The sequence below is a fragment of the Plecotus auritus genome, assembly GCF_963455305.1.
Source record: "Plecotus auritus genome assembly, chromosome: 5".
Taxonomy (NCBI): Eukaryota; Metazoa; Chordata; class Mammalia; order Chiroptera; family Vespertilionidae; genus Plecotus; species Plecotus auritus.
Window position 1 is genome coordinate 123,709,142 of NC_137776.1, and position 20,818 is coordinate 123,729,959.

The window sequence follows — 20,818 nt, forward strand, 5'->3', positions numbered from 1 at the left end:
TTGAAAATATACCTGGAAATCTGGTATATAACATGAAGATGATTATCCATGTCCACTGCACCCACACTTCCTTAATGCCCCCAAACTCCTCAACGCTTTGCAATCTGGCTTCTGCCCTAGCCCTTGAATGACACGGTTCCTTGGAAATTCATCAGGACCCTGTCATTCACCACATCCCCTGACCCTCCCTCGGACCTTGCTGTGGGATGTGCTTCCCGGGCCTCTCTGGCAGTGGCTACTGGCCTGTTCCGCCCCTGCCTTTTCTTACTCATCCTGACTGGTACATGCTGGAATCCTCCACGTCCTGTCCTTGGGCCCCTGTTCCTCTCTACTGTCCGGTTGATCTTACCTACGCTCCCCGTCGCTTGAACTCTTGTCTTTGAAGACGATGTACAAAAAACACCTCAACCCCAATCTTTAGGCTTCTACATCCATTCGCCTGAATGACTTGTTAGAACCTTCAACTCAACATGTCCAAAACCGAACTCAATAGTTGGGCCATCAGCCCTTCAGCAGTTATAAATATAAAAACATTTCTAGAAAACATTTCCCCTCCCTCCAACTTCTCGGTCCTCCCGGCTTACCCCGCCCCATCCATCCACACACACATACCCAGGCCTGTATGAGATACTGCAGTTTACTTCTGCAATGGCTATGCTTCCTGTTCCCTCTTTTCCGTTCCATCTGGTGCTCTAAATCAGACTCTTCTTAGTCTCATCTACATGATACACAACTAGTATCCCCTCTGCTTCCAGTTCTGGCGAGGTACGCTCCTCTATAGCACAGCTCTCAGTGTGTCAAGACAGCGGCAAGTAAGGTTGGACTCATCTGGGATAGGGCCTTGAGTTCCAGCTGAGTTGAAGGACACCTGAAGCCAATGAAGGCTTTGGAGCAGGGCATGGTAGGATTGGAGTTTCACAGTTTTCAAAGTACTCGCACCTATTCATTTGATCCTCATAAGATCTCTATGAAGCACAGCAGGTTTATGGGCATTTTAGAAAAAAGGGGCTAGTAAGGTGGGGGATACAGTGTTGCTGTAAAAAGGATAAGAGAAACATTCACCTTACAACCACTTCCCAACAGATAAGAGGAATTTAGAATCTTTGTGTCTAATTAAGTAATGGGATAAGGAGGGATGAGAGTAAGTCAGTCATCTGGAGAGAAATTAAACTCGGCTGTCTGAGGAAACAGGGGGAAATAAGGCCAAATTTTCAATCTGACACAATTGCCACCCAGAAGAATTGAAAGAAAATGAAAGATTAGATGACTCAAATATGCAGAAGACCGGACACTCTCAGAGTATCTGTTTTGTTTTATTTTGTTCCTTCAAACCAGGCTCAGAAAGCTTCTAATTCCTATCTTGTATAAAATATGCATGGTTCCTCTTTTCAAGTAAAAACCTTATACGTATAAATGGCTGGTAGATTATACCTCAGGTTACATTGCATCCTATTACCTGGAAGAGTTCCGGGTCCCTTTGTGAATGTTACCTAACAAACAGGATAATCATCTTCACTTTAGGCATTATGAACCTCCCTCTCTCCTCTATCCCTCTGTCTCTCTGTCTCTCTCTCTCTCTCTCTCTCTCTCTCTTCCTCTCTCTCTTCTCTCTCTCTCTCTCTCTCTCTCTCTCTCTCTCTCTCTCTCTCACACACACACACACACACACACACACTTAAAATTACAAAGTGTATTCACATCAACTGTGCGTTATTAGAACTGGTATAGTAGTATTTCTATTATAAGAAAAAAGGGCTCCTGTTTTTTGTTTTTAGGTGGAAAGGGTTCTATAAATCATCTTCAAAGATGAGACAAATCCCTACCAGGTGAGAGGTGTATAGAATCTTTTAAATATTCTATCCGATCAGTGGTATTAACTGTGGCTACATGCTCAAATTACCTGGGAACTCAAGGAAAACTGACAGTGTGGGCCTATGATGTGGGAGGGAGGTTGGTGGCTGCCCAGACATTTTTAGTTCCGAGTTCTAAGGGTGATTTTGATGCAGAGGACAGTTAGAACCCCGAATTAGACCATGGTTAAGAGTGAATTCACCGGATGACTTTCTGAACCAGCCTTTATCTGTTTTGGATCCCTGACTTCAGCGGGCTCCTGACCACCCTTCCCACCAACCCGGATTAAAAAGAAACCCCAGTTTTTCTTCCCAGCCCCTTTGTTTGGGGTGGTGTGGGAGACTAAAGGGACCCGGCAAGGCTATCAGCTGCCTTGAATCTGGGAAAAGATAACAGATGGGTTTCTGGGAATGAGATAGAGGAATGTCAGGCTGTAGGAGGGGAGTAATAATAACTGCTGATGTTTATTGGGCACTTGCTGCGTGTGTGAGCTATTGTGCTAAGTATGTTGCATGACTCGTTTTATTAAATTTCACAATAATCCTTTGAGGTAGATGCTATTATTGGTCCCTGGTTTGCAGACAAGGAAACTGAGACACAAAGTTTACACTGGTGGAGCCAGGATCTGAGTCCAGGCAGTCTGGCTCGAGTTCCTGCTCTTAACAACCACACCAGTAACGCTCTCAACCTGGCGAATATCAGAGTCACCTGGAGAGCCAATAAAGTCCACGGGCCCAGCCTGGGCCTTCCTAATTGTAACAGGCTCTCAGCTGATTCTCATACTGCCCCCACATAGGAGACCACTGCATTACAAAATATGGGGTGGGCAAAAGTATGTTTACAGTGATTTGTATGGAAGATAATATAAAATTTAATAATAATACAAGAGTAAACTGTTTTGCATCTGTAAGCCTACTTTTGCCCACCACTATGTTGCTTATAGATAAGAAAGCTGTATACATATGCACACGTGCGCGCGCGCGCGCGCGCGCACACACACACACACACACACACACACACACACACACACACTAAGGAGAAAGGGGGTCCTGACCTTGGTATGGGACAGACCAGAAGTCAGGTAAGTAAGCTCAACGTACAAATTCCCAAAAGTCGCAGATTGGCAAACAAAGGCTGAGGCCATCTGTATCAGTGGATGGTGATCGGCTGGAGGAGGAAGGAGAGAAGTCCATAAATCATATTTCTGCATCTGAATCTCAAGCCACCTTTGCTCCCATTGGTTAGATATGGGAAAGACCCTGACACAGTATTTCATAGAATCCAAGATGCCATAGAATGAAGTCACGTTATTTTATGTACCATGAAGAATAGCAAAAGCCACCCATTAAACGGTGACCTGCTATCAATTATAACATGCATCCAAACTTCTAAAATAAGAAAAGAATTGTGTATCTTAGGATCGATGAAATACGGTACAAGCAGTGAACTCTAATGAACTTGGTTCTGAAACTGTGGAAATCACTCAGCACGCTGGGGAGGCTCCTGCTGACAGAGTCCAAATAACATAGTTCCAGCAACATGGAAAATAGTCTGTACTGCATATTTTAATATGATTTGTTTGCTAAGAAAATTGAATACACATACACTAAAAGTAGAGGAATTCACACCGCCCTTCAGGTTTGGGTGCTCAGATTTCTTATCTGTGAAATGGGTTGTGGTAAGGCTGATCTGAGGTAGCATCCATCATCAGCAAATAGCTCAGTGCCTGGCACATAGGAGAAGACTGAAAATCACGTCCCCCTCCCCCACCCTCCACTAAGTCTGAAGGGAGTTTTATGTTATGCGCAGTCAACTGGGGGATGGAGGAAAGAGAGTTAAAGTGGTAGGTGTCCAAAATTAGAATGAAAGTCAGAAGGACCATATGATTTCAAACACAAATACCTGTTTGATGCTGTTCCAAAGCAAATGTACTTTATGAGGTGAGGCCAAGCTATAATCAATTTTGTACTAATGCTGAGTAAAGAGCTACGTGCACATTGGAGACTATTCATATAATTAGGAGATGAAGAAATCAGAGACCCACAGGATTCCAATGCCTGATTAAAAATCTGACCTGAGCATTTGGATCCATAAAGGAAAATATAAAAAAAATAGATATGTGACATTTAACTCACACTTTCTTTAATAAACCTGGGGGGGGGGTTCTTCTTGGGGTCACACTGTATTTTTAATATAAAATAACGAATTTATGAATTTTAGATATGGCTTGATTATTTTCTGAAGACCACAATTAATATTTCATCGGGGCAGCTCACTCGAATTTAGACCTTCAAGGCTGCACCTTTTATTGGGGTTTCAGCTGCTTTCAAAGGGAACGTGACATGTGGAGGCCATATTAGATCATGTGGCGTGCTGCGAGAATTGGGGCAAAGATATTCCTTGCTGGCTTCCCATGGAAAGAGTCATAACCGTGACATGAATCTGAAGAGCTGAATAGAGCACTGTGTGGTGAGAAAACAGATAAACAACCACAGGAAAACACCTCACTCTCTGATCACACTATTCACTCAAGGTCCCCAAATGACCTCGTGTATGGGCTCTGTGTTCCACTGGGGATGGCAAAGTTTCCCAAAAAGCACAGCAGTGCCTGCTTGCAATAGCCCCTATTTTTTGAAAGGTTTACTGGGAGTGACTAAAAGGTTAGGTCACATCATGTGGAAATCTCTGTAGAAGGGTTGGGCCTGTGAGAGAGAGAGAGAGAGAGAGAGAGGGAGAGACAGAAAGTTCTTAACTCTTTAGGATACTGATACGTATGCTGCCACGATGCAGGGGAAAGAATAAAATCTCTGAATGTATGTCACAATTTCAAACAAGGAGGCCTTCAAGAAAAGTATTCACTCCTTCACACATCCATTCAGCAAACACTGGCGCACCTACTCAGTGCCGGCGCAGGCTGTGTGCCCAGCAGCGGGGCCTAACGAGCCCAGCACGCAGCTGGCTTTTGGAGCGTCTCTGAGGCTGGGAGACGTAACACCAAGGAATTCTTCCTGCACAGAACTCTGTGGCCGTATGTATACGGAGGCTTGTCCTCCCTTCTCTGTCACTGCTGCTGCCTTCATGGCGCCTGGCCAGGAGGGGAGCAAGCATCTTCTAACTGGCCTTCTGGTCTCGGGGCCTCTCCACTACGTGTTCACCACAGCAGTCTTTCTAAACACAGGCTCGGGCCAAAGCCCCTGGGCATGGCGTGCACACTGCAGCCACTGGGATTTACTCAGCAGTCCTACACCCGCTTCCTTCCTTCCTCTGTGCCTCTGCCCATGCAGGTGCCTCTGCCTGGAAGGTCCCCTTCCTCTCTCTGTCTGCCGAGTGAATCTCCATTGGTCCTGTAAGACTCACTTTAGATGTCCCTTCTTTCGTGTTACCTCCAGAGACCCACCTCAAGGCCAAGTTATTCTGAGCCTAGCCCAGAGCCCAGGACACTGCAGACAATAGATGCCAGCTTCCCTCCCCCGTATCCTTCCTTGTGCTACTCCAGCCTCTTATTTCCTCACTCATCTTCTGTGTTATCTTTTTAAACCTTTGTTTAGAATCGGTGAGTTTCCTGGGTGTTATTTATGACCGTGTCATATCTCTTCGTGTCCCAAGGAAAGTATCAGGCATACCAGTCCGTGACAAAGTTTTCACTGATACAAAGAAGAAATAAAGAGGAAAATAAGGATACCGGTTAGTTTCTCATAAAGCTAAATGTGTTGAGTTAGATTTTCCTCTGACATGACATACTTGAAACTTCTGGCCTATTCAGCCTTTCATTTGCAGCAATGAAACAAAATGGCAGAGCTGGGATAAGAATGAATGCTAGCTACCTGGGTTGGAATCTGCACTAGCTGATAGACCTGCAGCACGTTATGCAGTCTCTCTGCACCTCGGTCTCCGCATCTGCACAATGAGGAGAATAGTTATAACTACTCCATGGGATTGCTGTGACAATTAGGTAATTTATATATGTAGAGTGCACCTCACATTGAAGCAAGCACTCTCTAAAGCATTAACTATTATTATTTTACTAGAGGCCCAGTGCACGAATTCATGCATGGGTGAGGTCCCTTGGCCTGGCCTGAGATCAGGGCCAATGTGTGTGTGGGGGGGTAATGTGGGGGGCTGTGGGAGTGCACTGACCACTAGGGGGTAGCTCCTGCATTGAGCATCTGCCCCCTGGTGGTCAGTGCGTGTCATAGCAACCAGTCGTTCAGTCGCTTAGGTTTTTATATATATATATATATATACCAGAGGCCTGATGCATAAAACTCATGCAAAGGTCGGCCTTCCTTCCCCCAGCTGTCAGCACCAGCTTCCCTCTGGGGCCTGGGCTTCCCTCTGGCCACCAGCAGGCACCTGGGACCCGGGCTTCCCTTGCAGCCCCGGCTTTGTCTGGAAGGTCGTCTGGAAGGATGTCCAGTCTAATTAGCATATTATGCTCTTATTATTATAGATAGATTTATACAACTATGATAATAGAACTTTATTTTACTGTCTCCACATAATAAAAAAAAATGAAGTTTCGTATCTGTTTTCCATACTTCCTGTCTACTTGCAAACATGTCTTTATTTACTTTTGAGATTTGAATGGCCTGTTAAACCCAAAAGTCCGGGAGTCACTGCTCTCAATAATCCAGAACTCTGAAGTGAACATAAATGGGGTTCTCAAAATCAAGATCCCGGAGTCCACAGCCAAAACAGTCCCACCGGTGTGAGTCCCCGCACTGCTGGACTGAAGTTAGTCAAGTGGAACGTCCGGGGAAATACGTCTGCTTTGGATTGAGGCAGGTTGGGGCTGGTAACAGAGACCTGGCAGAAGTGTTGGAAAATCAGAGTCCCTCTTAGCAGAGAGCTGAGAACACGCTGATCGGTGACCAGGATGATGCTCAAAGATTGTAAAAGTCCTACATACTAATGGTTCCACAGAGTGAACTAAACCGTTTCAGGAAAACCCTACTTTCATTAGTGTTCCATATGCTACCGAGGCCCTTTATTCTCTTGAATGAGGGGCTGGTTTAAAGGTTTCACTACTTAAGCAAACTACAATAGAAAAGACAGGTGTTTAAGAATCAAATAAACAAAGGCAACGTAATACGTTCATTAAGCTTAGATTTCAGTGTTACTGAAAAAGAGGATTCCAGAAAAAAAAAAAAGGCATAACTTGAAGGAGTGACCTTAAATATAAATCTTTAGAGTTTTAGAGTTTTTCTAACACATTCTTTCTTGAATCACTATAAATAATGAATTAATGTGTCTATTTCTTTAGGCAGAGAACCCTTACATCAGCAATAGTTAAATATACAGTTTAAAGAAAATAATATCATGACAGCAACATAAAACCAATGGAAAGTACCGGCCAATTAATTCCTCCTCCTCCCTCCTCCCCTGTCCCAAGTGCTTTCTGATATTATATGTAGAAAAGACCCATCTTGCCTGGCCAGTGTGGCTCAGTGGTTGAGCATTGACCCATGAACCAAGAGGCCACTAGATCTATTCCCTGTCAGGGGACATGCCTGTGTTGTGAGCTTGATCCCCTGGAGGTGGGGAGGCAGCTGATTGATGTTTCTATCTCTCCATCCCTCTCCCTTCCCCCTCCCTCTCTCTCTCAAATTAATAAAAACATATTTTTTAATAAAAGACCCATCTTTAGAATTCTGTTTGTTTTAGTCAACATGGCATACTCAGTGCCTCACACATAGCAGATTCTCAATAAATATGCTATTTTGCATCGCTGGAAGGAAGTGAATACTTCTTAGAGACCTGTTATGTGCAATATCCTGCATGAAGTTATTTTCACATATATATCACCAAGATTTTTCATATTTTTCATTGATATGGAAAGCTAGAGAAATGAAGCCTATTGACATGACGAAGTCTAGGGTGAGAGACAAGCTTTACATACTTGAGTCCCCTGTTTTGCCAGGTCACTCTGAGGTTTACAAACCAACAATGAACGCTGAGTTTTAACTTAAGATGATTTTTTCATCAGCTTCGTTGGTTCCTTTGTTTCTTCTGTGTGTGACATTTCAACTTTGCAACTTTGCTCTACCAAGGCCAGCTCGCCTGGCTCTTATAGAGTGCACACAGTATAACAGAAAGATAATAAACTCTCTTTTCAAGGGAGTATGGACTCCAAGGAAAGAGATACAGCTTCCAGGATCTGGATCCCACCTAGTAGGTATTCCGGGCAAATACATCTCAAATTTCTTTGCATGCATTTATATTTTAAATTCAATTTATCTGCAAAAGAAAGGGGCTGGACCAGGCAATTAAATCACATATTCCACTTTTTGCCTGGTACTAGGAATATAAAGAGATCCAAGACAAAAATAAAACCAAACTCCTGCCTTCAAAGGTATCACAGTCAACCGAGGTCACATTTTATGCTACTTGGAATATGCCTTTTACTTCTAAAACACTATGAATCTCTGTATGAGTTCCCAAATGTCAATTACACTAACTCTGTAACAGTAATTTCAGTGTGTGTTTGTTATCTCAGACCAGCTACAAGCCCCAAAGTAAAAGTGTGTGGCACATGAGGGAAATTATATTGGATCTGAATGATCAATGGTTATAACAAACAGAATGAAAAAAACAGACTATTTCTAAAAAACTTTCCTCTAAGTCTCACTTCAGCACCCGAACAGTAGGAGTGCTTATAGTTTCCATGACCCTTTTTCAGTTCTGGTTGTACTGATGAAGTACAATATTTGAACAATATGCTGGCAGACTTCAAATAAGTGACTGAGATTACAGGTGGCAAAGTAGATTAAGAAATCGGACACCCTACCATACCTTACTCTGAGAACAAAGTCAGGTGTATTTATTTTATTGGACCGTTTGAATTTATTATAGGTTTCTCATAATTTCCTGTCTCATTTCTTTAGGGCTCTTGGAGTTTATGTCAGGATCTCTTAGGTTATCACAATCCTTCCCTCCTTTGTCCCAACATGTATGCCAACAGACTGAATTGACTCAGACAAAGTCCCCGGACAAAAATTGAAGGGGAAAATACCCAAAGCTTTAGTTGAAGAATGGCAGAAGGTTTGGAAAAAAATCTGAAAAAGCAATGAAGATGAAAATGGAAACTCTGTGAAAATTAATGTAGTGTAGAATTGGCGAACATACCACCTATTTCTTTAAACAAATAGAAGAAAGAACCCGCTTATGAGGTGCACCCAAATAATTCACAGGTGGTGAAACTATTAGAGTCCTGCAATTTCTTGCCTCAGAAGTGGAATAAATCTCCTGGATTATAAATGGTGTATGCTCATACATGTGATTTTTCTACTATTTCCTTTCTCTCCACTATCCCCCTTTCCATGCACAAGGCCGTTTGGGTTTTATTGTAATTAATTTATCTTTAATGAGAACTTTAGAGAAAAATGTACTTGAGGAAGGGAGATGCAACCTACTATAGTAACTTCACGCACATAAATATAATGTCAAATGGAATATGCTTGGTCTTTTTTCATGGTTCAGTTATTACATAGTATGCACAATGTAGTGAAAACTATGTTAGATTGAAGTCTGCCAGCACGATGCTCCAGTGATAATGGGGCAGATGGAAACTCTCTAGATATTGGTCACATAATTAATGGTAATTCTCACAACGATAAGAATTTGCTTTGAGAATAATTTTTCCCTAAGTAATTTATCTTACCTAAGAAACTATTCTAGGAGCATTATCTCAATCCGTTGAGATTTTGCTTCCCAGAAATTGTTGACTAAAAGTTTAGCTCAAATAAACTCACAAAAATAAAAAGTAAAATAAAGAAACTATTCTAATGTGTTCTATTGCACAAATTGATATTCTGAACTATGGAAGTTGGGAAAAAATAATGTTTGAAGTCAAATAGCAACTGATAATATCCATAAAAATAACACATTAGTAATCTGTAGGAAGCCATAATTTACATTTACACATGGATAAGAGAATTAAAAAGATAAAGAAAGATAAAGTCTATGCAGGAACAGACAAGTTACTCAATAAGCCTTTCTGAGGGACAACTGAAAATAATAATATTCATCATAGGACCATGGAAGAGTTTTTGAAATATTTAAAAAATAACTCTGACAACTCTATGTCCAATTCACTACCAAGCTCTTCACTGCAAGGACCGTGTCTTTATCTATCTTCCACGGAGCTTGGCTTTGTGTTGGGTATACAGCTGGTGACAGATAAATGATTTTTACATGAATTAAAGTAACCGCTTTAAGTTTTACAGTACTTTGAAGCTTACAAAACACTTCAACATCTAATGCCAATTTGCCTCTCACGGCACCCCAGAGAGTTTGGTGGGATGGGCAAGAGTGCGTGATGAGTGAACAGAAGTTGGAGTGAGTTATGTGACTGGATCACAGAGATGGAATCAGTGCTACAGCCCAGATGGTTACACATTAAAACGAGTGTGACCTCTAGAAAAATGTACCCAAGATAGTTTGAGGCTAAGTACACTTCAAAAGTACATTTGACTTCCTATGCTGCTATGTGACACATTTGCTTTCTGTGGGTGTATGCGTCTGTTTTCCTCTCTGTCACTTGTGCACCCCTTGAGTTTCTGACATCTGTTTCTGGAACTGCTTTGGTGTTAGGCCTGTGTCTGCATCTTGGTACCTTTTCTTGTTTCCTTTGACTGCCCCTTGGGTCTGTGTGGTTCTGTGTCCTGGACCAGGTTGGTTGGTCCTGCTCTGCTCCAGGAGGCCAGACTCCAGCTGTTTACCACAGTCCTGCTGTCTTGGTTCCTCTCCTCATTTATTACTGCTCCACTCGCTCCTAAATCCTATGTTTAAAAATGGATGTGAACTCATTTTTCCTGTTTTTCCTGCAGTACTGGCACATATACACCCCCAAGTACTCAGCACATTCTGGGTCTGTAATAAGGTGCAAGCTACACAGATTGAATCACTATTAGGATGACTTGGCATCTTATTTCAATTTTCCTGCATAATATATCAAAAGTAGTATCAGTACTTATATATCAATGAGTACTAGTCTGCTTATCATATAAATTAGAAGCATATGTTAATTGAAAAGGTTTTTAGTTTAATAAATAACACCTTCCCGCAATTCTCAGTGTTTTAACACAACAAAGGTTTGTTTCTTGCTCGTGGTTAAATGAATGTTCATAGATGTGCCTCTATGAGGGTGGCGGTTTGGGGTTCTGCTCCATGTAGTCATTCAGGGACTGAGGCTTTCGATTTGGTGGCTTTGCCATTCCCTACTCTCTTGAAGTTCTTTACTGAATTCTCAGCATCCAGCAGGTAGGAAAAGAGAGAGTGTTTGGTGCTTAGAGGGTTACATGAGAGATGCCAGGCCTAGAAGTGCCATATTTCATGTCTAACTATAATCCGTAGACCAGAACTCAGTCATATTGCTCCATCCACTCATAGAGAAGGCTAGGAAATACAGTTTATCCTGTGCCAAGTAGTAAAAAGAAATGAGTTTTTGTGACTCCATAGCATTATCTCTGCTAAAATTAGAGTTCATAACTACCTTCCAGTTTTATAAAACTGTGGCTAATGTAAATGTCATTTTCTTCCTGAGGATCAATTTCATAAAATAAAATACTTGAAAACTAAATGAATTATAAAAGATATGAAACATGCAAAATTCATTCTAATTAACAACAGCAGAAGAGATTCTTGTTCAATTGCTATTCATGTGTTTAAGAGAGAGAGAAAAACAAAATAGACTTCTTCACCTTGACATTTATTAGGATTGCTGACTTGGTCCTACCAACATCAGAATTAGTGAAGTGCTTCATATGTGAGGTGGATGTTCACATTTTCCCTTTTTACATGTATTTTCTTTTCACCTTCTTTTGCCAAGTCATTCTTATTCATCCATTTATTCATTCATTAAAAAACATTTATTGGGATCTAATGACCAGACATCCTGAGAGGAGTGGGAGGAACAAGTCATTCCTTCTGTTGTCATTCACATCTTTGTGGAGTAGACAGACATGTAAGTACAATATGAGATTCAGAAAGTCAGTGATAAATGCAAGAAAGCACAAGAGCTAGAAGTTACAATTAAAAATAGTATGAAGAATATAATTAAGTATTTATGCCTCTGAAAAACAATTATTAAATGCTGTCTATACATGCAGCTAAATATTGGTGGAATTTGGGGTGGGGGTAGTCAAATAGAGAAATTACAGTACTTCTTCTAAAGAAGGTTAAATGAGATAAGATCTATTTCTATGACTGAAATAGAGACTATTAATAAATATAGGAAAATATTCCAACTGATTTATAAATACGGAGCTTCTGGAAATACATCAAATAAAAAAGCCAGAGGTCGTTGCTGGCTGCAGACTACTAACGTCGGGACATCTTTATGACATGGCCAGAAAACGTCTAATGGGCTTACATGCTGGGTACTCCAGTTAGCAAAGTCCCGGGGAGGGGAAACCAGAACAGCTAAGCTTTATTCAATGTAGGTTTCAAGTTTGAAGTTCGGGAATTGGGGGAGATTTAGTCATTTATTTTTGAGCTCATGGAAAGAAGGGGTTGATAGCGACAGCTCACCCCAGTTAGCAGGCAGGCTCCCCACACAGCTGTGCTGGCCTATTTCAATTAGGATCCTTTAGGACTGAGATCACCCCTGGTATGCCAGTCCTAAGCCACTCATGAGCCAGTACTGCCAATCAAGCCCAAATTCAACCACATGGTATGGTTGTTATGATGTAGACAGAAAATGACATGGACTTGTCTCATTCTGGGGAAAACATAAAGTCTGAAGCCAGCTCTCTAGAAGAAAAAAAGTTAGTGAAAATGGCAAGACTGCAAAACTTAATTTAGACACATTTTCCTGTGATTATCTCAACACAATTAACCAGTAGGTTACTCATGATGATGCAAGGAATGCTTTCACTAAAAAAAAAAAAAAAAAAAAAAGACTGTGCTTTTCATGCTATGAAGAGGTCTCCTTTGAGTCACTCTGCTCATGAGAACACAAGAACCCACAGAATATGCATAATGAGGGAAGGGTAGGATAAAACTTAATTAGATGGGAGAAACGTAAATAATCAGACCTGGAACCTGAAATAGACACATTTAAAGCAGAGTTGTCACTGGACTATACATATGAAGTTAGAAAACACCAAATAAGTATGTGGAGAATTAGAGGACTGTGTGATAGTCTCTATAAGTTCTTTCTTCTCTTAATTTAGTTCAAAACCAGTTATGATGCCTGTATATACGAGACACTCTACTAGTTGTTGCAGAAAATGCAGAAATTCACAGGACACTGTATTTTTTTCTGAAATAGTTTTAAATTATATTTTGAGTAAGCTATTATAAAGGGGAGAATAAAAACCCAGATCACATCTCATCCAAATATAAATCCTATGCCAAATGCACCAATGTAAACTGGGTTAAAAAAATGAGTTCCAAGTCTATGGGTTAACCACATTTTGCTGATTAAAATTGCACAAATTAAATCTCCTTCAATTTTGTTATAAGGATGTAAGGATGAAGTTTGTGCTGCTCCTAAGTTTGAGTAACAGCCTACCCCATGACATGCTAGAGAAGTGCTTTCTGGCTTAGTCATGCTTATGGATAAAGGGGGAATCAATATGTGTTAACACTTGCTGAAATGCACAGATACATTTATTTATTCATTTTCTCACAAGTCTTCAAAATCCATGTTGTTTTTTCAAGGAAGAAAATTCCTGGTGTAACAGGATTCTTTTGTAGTTCACTAGTGACCACTATTGGACATACTTCCCTCAACTTATATAAAGCAATAGGACTGATTCACATGAAAATAATAACGGAGACCAGAAAGTGGTCCTAAACAGACCAGACACTAAAAACAGAAGCCTGAGAAAACAAAAATGCAGCTGACCATGTCTAGACAAGAAACTCTGCAAAAACATGAAGAAAATAATGTTAAAAGAAATGCCTCACTGTTTTGCAGATTTATGAAAAAAAATCCTTAAGTTTGATTTAAAGACAATCTAGGCATGATAATAAACAATAGATATAAAAAGGTGTTTGTGCACACAGACACACACAGACACACACACACGCACACACACACACCTCTCTTATTGGAGCAGGCCACAGTCGGCTGTAAATAAGGGATTTAACATTCATTCCACAGGCTAATGGTGCTTCTAGCCATCCAAGATAGATCCACTTAGATAATAGTGGAGGAGAGTGCCAGAGTGACTGAAGGGAATGGACTATTGTGTTTGACTAGTTTCCATGTATAAATTAGTGCAGAGAAGAGAAAGAAATTCAACAGAAAAACACATGTACTTTATTATAATTCTGAGTGTTACTCTTGCAACTCCCACAATAGCAGGCGAAAGTGCTTAAAACCACTTAAAAGAAACAAAAAGCAAATGCAAATTTGGTTAAATGCCTTTCTGACAAGGAGTGATTTGACTTCAAGTTTGGATGGACACATATGTCAATGGCTGGTCATGGTTTCTGCCACATTCTTTTTGAGGTAAACAATTGGGACTGAAAAAGGAGATTGAAAAAGGAAAGCGGGGTGGGAAGATGTAGAAAGTTGGGTTATGTGGCTTAATTTGACCTGAATATCAGGATGAAAACCTCTTGGTCAGTACTACTGTCCTATTGTGTCCAGAATAAAAATGAAGTCTATGGTGTATGAGCTTTGCATGAAAGTGTGGGTGGTAACCTAAACTAGATACCATAGACACAGGGACTGCATTCTCTCAGGAACAATGCTCCAGATAAAAAGGGCTCTGGTGAGCCACATTGGAGATTTGTACACACTCACGAACCACAGCATGATACGGATGATTCAGCTGCCAGTGATATGAAGGCTGTTTTGAAGTAGAAACTGGCTTGCCGCTAAAACAGAGTGTTTTCCAACTAAGTTAAAGGGATCTTTCAAAATTGCTTAAATTAATTCTAAGAGTAGACAGACTCTTGTATAAAAGAACTACAGAAAAAAACAAACAAAAACACAAGGCAACCAGTTCAATTTCTCTATCTAGACTGAAGGTTGAGTTGACAATGTTACACTTCTAGTTCTAAGTCAACTAAAGATCAGTCTAAAGGTCACTTTCTCTTAGGCCAGTAATTTAATTTTGGTTACAAAGCTAAAGGGGGCAGTTAATGAGCAAATGTAACAACTGTGTATAATATTGTACACATCTTTAATGGGCAAGATGATGCAAGAAGCCTACGTATCTCAAAGTCCACAGACCAACCTATGCCATTGATTCCATCATTGCTAAATAATTTATAACCACAGTAAAAAGCAAACAAGTTATGTTCTCTCCATTATGTGTTTGATTTGGGGACTCAGATATAAGCTTATTTCCTTATCTCTAAAATGGGTTTAAAATGTCTTCTTTGCAAGGTAATTGTGTAGATGCTTTGTAATGCTTTTCAAACAACTGGCCTAGTGTTTGGCCCTTTCAGACACACCGTACCCGGCACAGGGGCATATCTTGGTACTCGCAAGTTCTCTCTTTTTTTTCTACCATAACTCTAAGGACCCCTGTTCATTTAAATACAGGTATGAAACAAACCTGGATTTGATTTCATTTTATCCTTAATACAATTATTGTAATTGAAACAAAATATGTTTTATGTTTTAAACCTGAAATAAGTCTCATTATGTGCTCAAATATACATATGAATAGTCAAGATATCAAAAAGGGATATAATGCATTTACCAAATGGGTAGCAAAACAATCTATTTCTGAATGGGAAAGTTTTTCCCAATGTAAAATGAGATCATACTTCATATGGAAGATACCAAAAAAAGCAATGTGTACTGGTAATTTACTTTATGATACAATTAGATGGGAACATACACATACTTTTAAAAAATCACAAAGAAAAAAAAAAGACGAGGCAACCTAATGGTGTGTATGTAAGTAACACCTCCCATATGGAAAAAATGAGACACCTTTCATAAATTGCTTGCTTCAGTAGTCATAAAGCACACCTAGACATTCTGCTTTTTATATTCCTCCAAACAGCTTAAACTTACAGTGCATTCATGCTTAAAATTCAATTCACTTTTAAATTTTCAAGAAATCTTAAAAATACATTTCTGTATTTATAGCCTTTGCAATGTAGCATTATAATTTCCTGGCTATAATGATGCAAATAAGTGGAAATGTATAAAATTGTTAATCACTGTCTGATTACTCTATCTGATGAATCTTCAATTTGTACCAAATGGCTTACTTCCCTTCTTCATAATTATAGTGCAGATCAAATTAGTCAGAGTGTAATCAGAACAAAACATTCCTTCACCATCGACGAATCAATGCAACCTACATAATTTGCTGCCTGTTTACCTTGTCCCCTCCTGGCCTTGTTGCCTCCTGAGGAAGTGCGGGCATCCATAAATGTCACAGGGAGAGCTACAATCACGTTTGTTTGGAATCAGTGTGTGCAAATTTTGGAATCAAACCTTCAGATGAGGTTTACTAAGCTGCCTGCCCAGAACACTCTGGTTTAAAAAATGTGCATTGCTATTAATATTTTGAGTGTAGATTTTTTTTGGACAGTAAATGTTCATTTTCTGCCCATAAAACCAAGTATGAGTCACAATGGAACATTTACTTTGAGTCAAAAATGCAGTGTGTGCTGATGTTCCAGAGCAGAGCATCTTATCACTGTGACTATGGAGAGCAGCCGTACAGAAAGTCAGCATTTTCTTCTTCTTCAAAAGCAGATCTGAGATCAAAGACCATAATCCTCAATTCATAAATAGCAGCATTAACTTGTATCCATACATGACTTGGAGTAATTATGAGCTATAATCTGGGTTGGCTGCAAAGAGGTGCTCATTCCCTCTTTTACCTGGTTCCGCAGCACATGGTCACGGAGGGAAAAGAGTTCTTCAAAGGCAGTGGGGGAAAGCCCCTCATAGCCCATCCTTCAAAAAATTCCAGGAACACAGCAGTGAGTGAGTTTGATCTGAGGACGCCTGTCATCCAAATTCCAAGCATACACACCATCATTTATACAGTCCCTAGCTCGCAAACTCTGTGCAGTCTATCCCAAAGTCCGTGTCTCGATATTATTATAGACCTCTCACTGATCCCACAACGTCTGGCAGACTTTATTTTGCTTGAGAAGTTTGGGTTAAAGTTCTGAAAGAATTTTTTTTTTAGTCACGTAAATTATTTTACCTGGCGTTTGAAGATCAAGATAACCCCCCCCCCCACACACACACACACACATACACGGCACCCCAACAGCACCCAGACTAAATGGCAATAGCAATGTATAAAAAGGAAAAGGCATTTACCAGGAGCAGGAAAGCCAGAAAGAGGAGCGGTGTGCCAGGAGTTGCCCGACGGCAGCATTCCATGCTTGGATCCTTGCCGGAATCTGGATCGGACACTGAATAAGCTGCTAAGTGCTCCTCTGCCTGCTGTCACATCCAGTCCTGGTGCTAACACTCCAGCCCTGCCTATCAGCTTCCATCAGCCCCGCTCACATTTCCTGACTAGGGGTGGGTGGGTAGTTGGATGGGTGGGGGGTAAGCTGAATGGAATCTCTCTCGGAGCAGGCAGCCAGCCAATCAGGCTCCTGCTAATCAGACATGCTGAATAACAAAGCCAGGGGGACAGAGAAAGTGTAACAGTGAGAGAAAAAAAAAGAAGGGGAAAAGGACGAAAAAGAAAGGAGAGCAGAGCACGCAGCAGAGCCAGAAGAGAAATGCAAAAGATGCAGAACTGCAAACGATGATGCCAAGCCCTGTGCTAGGAACTAACCTGGTTAGTTCTTTGTGAGATGCATTGCTCTTTGCCATTTGCTTGTGCCGATGCCTGTTGCTTTTCAAAGTACAGTAGCTCCCTGTGACTCTGTATTGTTCCATTCAGGAGAGAAACTTAATCCCTGTCAATATATAACATATGCCATAAAGGGAGAGAATCATAGACAAAACCTGACTTAATGTGCCTTTTAAATGTGTGCTGTACAACGGCTTTATTCCTCTTCCATAAAGTTGTTCTTTATTTTTCCCCTTGACTTGGAGAAGGGAGACTATATAAATTTCTGAAAGTTACTCACTGAAGCTAAATAGTGGCATAAGTTACTTAGTGTATTAATGACTTGATCTAAAAAAAAAAAAAAAAAGGAAGTTGATTCTTTGTAAAGTGACAATTTAAAACACCCAAGATTTACTAAGGCTAAAGGCACAATTAGAAATTTAGATCCACTCGTTTAAAAAGAAGCCCTTAACAAAGACAGGGATGACGGCACTGAAATTTGAGGTTGAAGAACAGCCTGCTTTTGACACATGGCCAACTCTCAACTGTCTGCGTTAGGAGAGGAGAGGAAAAAAGGATGAATTAAATTCTCAGTTAATCCCCAAACCTTTTAACCGACAGACAGTTTCAGCCTCCTCCTTCGTGTCCTTTATCAGAGATGCTGTAATGCAGCAGAAAAGGCTGAAGTGAGTTTGCCTCCTTTTTCTCTCCCTCCTGCAGTGGATGGGGAGATGATCCTCCAGGTCCAGCCCAGCCTGGAGGAAGTGCTAACAAGCAGTGAAATGATGACAAGGCCAAGAGAAGGGCAGGAAGCTTCTGAGTCCTGTTAATCCACCAGTGAGCAAGATTCCACTCTACCAGAGGGGATTTTATTACAGTTTTAGGAAAGTGTCAAGTGTCCAACAAGGACGTCTTTCTCCTTATCTGCTAAGGAAATCACTGGGTTTTTGAAAGAATGAAATAGCAAACTTGGCCTTACATTTCCATAGGTGTGTCGCCAGGAAGTTTTTCCTTTGTAGATCTCTTGATAGGCTATTTATGGTAGAAGACACTTAGAACTAATGTTCTTTCCTTTCGTTAATAAAAAGAAATACCGACATGAGGCATGAAACACACAAATATGGAAAACCTGATGAAGCCGCAGTAGGCATGTGAATACAGGCAGGTCTGCTTATAGACAGATCTGCAGTGCTGCTTTTCAGAAAGCCGAGGAAAAGCAGGTTGTTCAACTTCAGGCTACTGACTTCGTATGATATATCAATTAAAGACAGCAGAGCTTTACAATTCCCATTTTTAACCTGTGAGGAAAGTCGAGGGCATACAAGGATCCACCTTCTCTTCACCTAGGAAAATGGACAGTACTAATCCACACCACAGAGGCCCTGTTCCTAAAGTGTGCTTTTCTCTTTCACGAAAATTCATTTCACGAATCTCTCAAAAACTGGTGAAGGCTCATAAGCTGAAGAGTATTCATGAGTAACTGTAAAAATACTTGAATGGTGTGATCTGAAGTCTTTATCATTAAAAATAGATTGATTGAAATAACCTTTCATTTATGATGCTGTGTTACATCTCTCTCTCTTTTACACATTAGAGCTTTCTGCCACTGGGTTTTTTCTTCTATCATAGTTACTAGTTGTAGAGTTCCAACTAGTTTTGTAAAAAAAAAAAAGGAATATTTTATCTCACACCTAAACTTCACTCATGAGGCAGGTCAATAGGGAAGAAGAGGTGGTGGAGAAGGAATAATAGCAAAAATGGTAAAGGTACAATAGCATTTGTAGAAGAATAGAAAAAATTGGTGTGATAAGAGAATAACTGGTAGCCACTTATATGCTAGTCTAGATTCCTTCCTGCTTTGAAAATAAATACTGTCTAGATGGCTGATTCAGAGATTTCTTTGGAGCTTTGATCGACATGTCAATGTATAGCAAGATGGTCACCACAACACTCACATAAAGTTATAGTACATTATTTTTAAGTCAAGCTCTAAATCATTTCAGGAGGATGCCCACCATACTGTCTCATGCTTCTGGTCCCTATGCTTGTAGCATTTCCTTTCCTGTTGGGGGATGCCCCGAGAAATGAGGAAAAGCAGTTGCACAATCAAGCATTAAGCGTTGTAGAGCAAACTCCAAGCTCACTCTAACTTCAGAAATAGGAGAACAAAACCAAGGTGGGTTAGGGTGATAGAGGTGAATTTTTGGCATGAGCTAATTTTGATAATTAGTGAATTTTATGTGATATCTTTAAAGTTTACAAAATTATTATATACCCACAATCTCATTTGACGTTTATGACTACTCTGTGAAGTTGGTTAAGTAACTCACCCTATTTTATCTATGTGAAAACTGAGGCTCAGAGAAGTGAAGTGACTTGCCTCAGGCTCCACTGGCTAGAACTGGACTTTGAAAGAGGTCTTCTGATTTTTACTCTCTCTCATCATTTATATATACTCATCCACGCATATATATATTGTGTGTGTGTGTGTGTGTGTGTGTGTGTGTGTGTGTGCGCGCGCGCGCGCATGCACAGGCGCACATACACACTTTCAGATGTTGGTAGTGGTGTCATAGTGGTTGGAGGGGATTGCTTATAGTGAAGGCAAAGGACCAAAAGGCAGGCTACCCACTTTTACTATAGGTACACGCTACCTGACAGTGGAAAGTATCTCATATTAGTGTATAACTTCTCTGCCTCCTATCTTCGTCATTTCTAAAACCTTTATCAGAGCCGAGGAAAAATGACATCAAACCCTAGGGAATCTAGCTCCATGCTAACGGCAGCCTGGGAAAGGCCTCTTATGGCATCTGAGCAGGGCGTTGGCCAAGTTCCTTTTTTCCTCTTCAGGTATCTAAATTAAAGCCGTCTGCCAGTGTCTGAGCAGCAGCAGCGGCAGCGGCAGCCCCGGCTGCTGTAATACTGGTTACCGGCTCCCTGCACAATATATTAGGTGAAATGAAAGCAGAAGCAAGAGTGTCAGGGCTGTCTGAAGCATCATTCCAAATGGTATGGATTTAACAATACTTAATTTAAAAAACACCAGCTTGGACAGGAGCAAGCTGTTAACATTCAGTGTGCTTTATGGCAGGAAAGAGTGAGCTAAACTCTCGGAATTTCTCTCCCTGGGGAGAGTACGTTACAGTGTTCACGCTGGAGCCACCTGTCTCTTCCTGAGGTTGGGCCTTCTCATATGGCCCGCCAGTTGCAGTAACTGGGGTAAAGAGGGCAGAGGGTCTTCTGGA

The 20,818-nt window shown here is 40.8% G+C and overlaps 1 protein-coding gene across 2 annotated transcripts in view; it reads right to left on the minus strand.

Annotated features, from left to right (window-relative positions):
• ADAMTSL1 (ADAMTS like 1) overlaps positions 1–17,310 on the minus strand; it is a 409,739-nt gene extending 392,429 nt beyond the window's left edge. For both annotated transcript variants that reach the window (XM_080667642.1, XM_080667641.1), the window contains exon 1: positions 17,108–17,310. In XM_080667642.1, the coding sequence (XP_080523768.1) occupies positions 17,108–17,170 (63 nt within the window). In that variant the 5' untranslated portion in view covers positions 17,171–17,310. The remainder of the gene's footprint in view (positions 1–17,107) is intronic.
• Between the last annotated feature and the right edge of the window lie 3,508 nt (positions 17,311–20,818).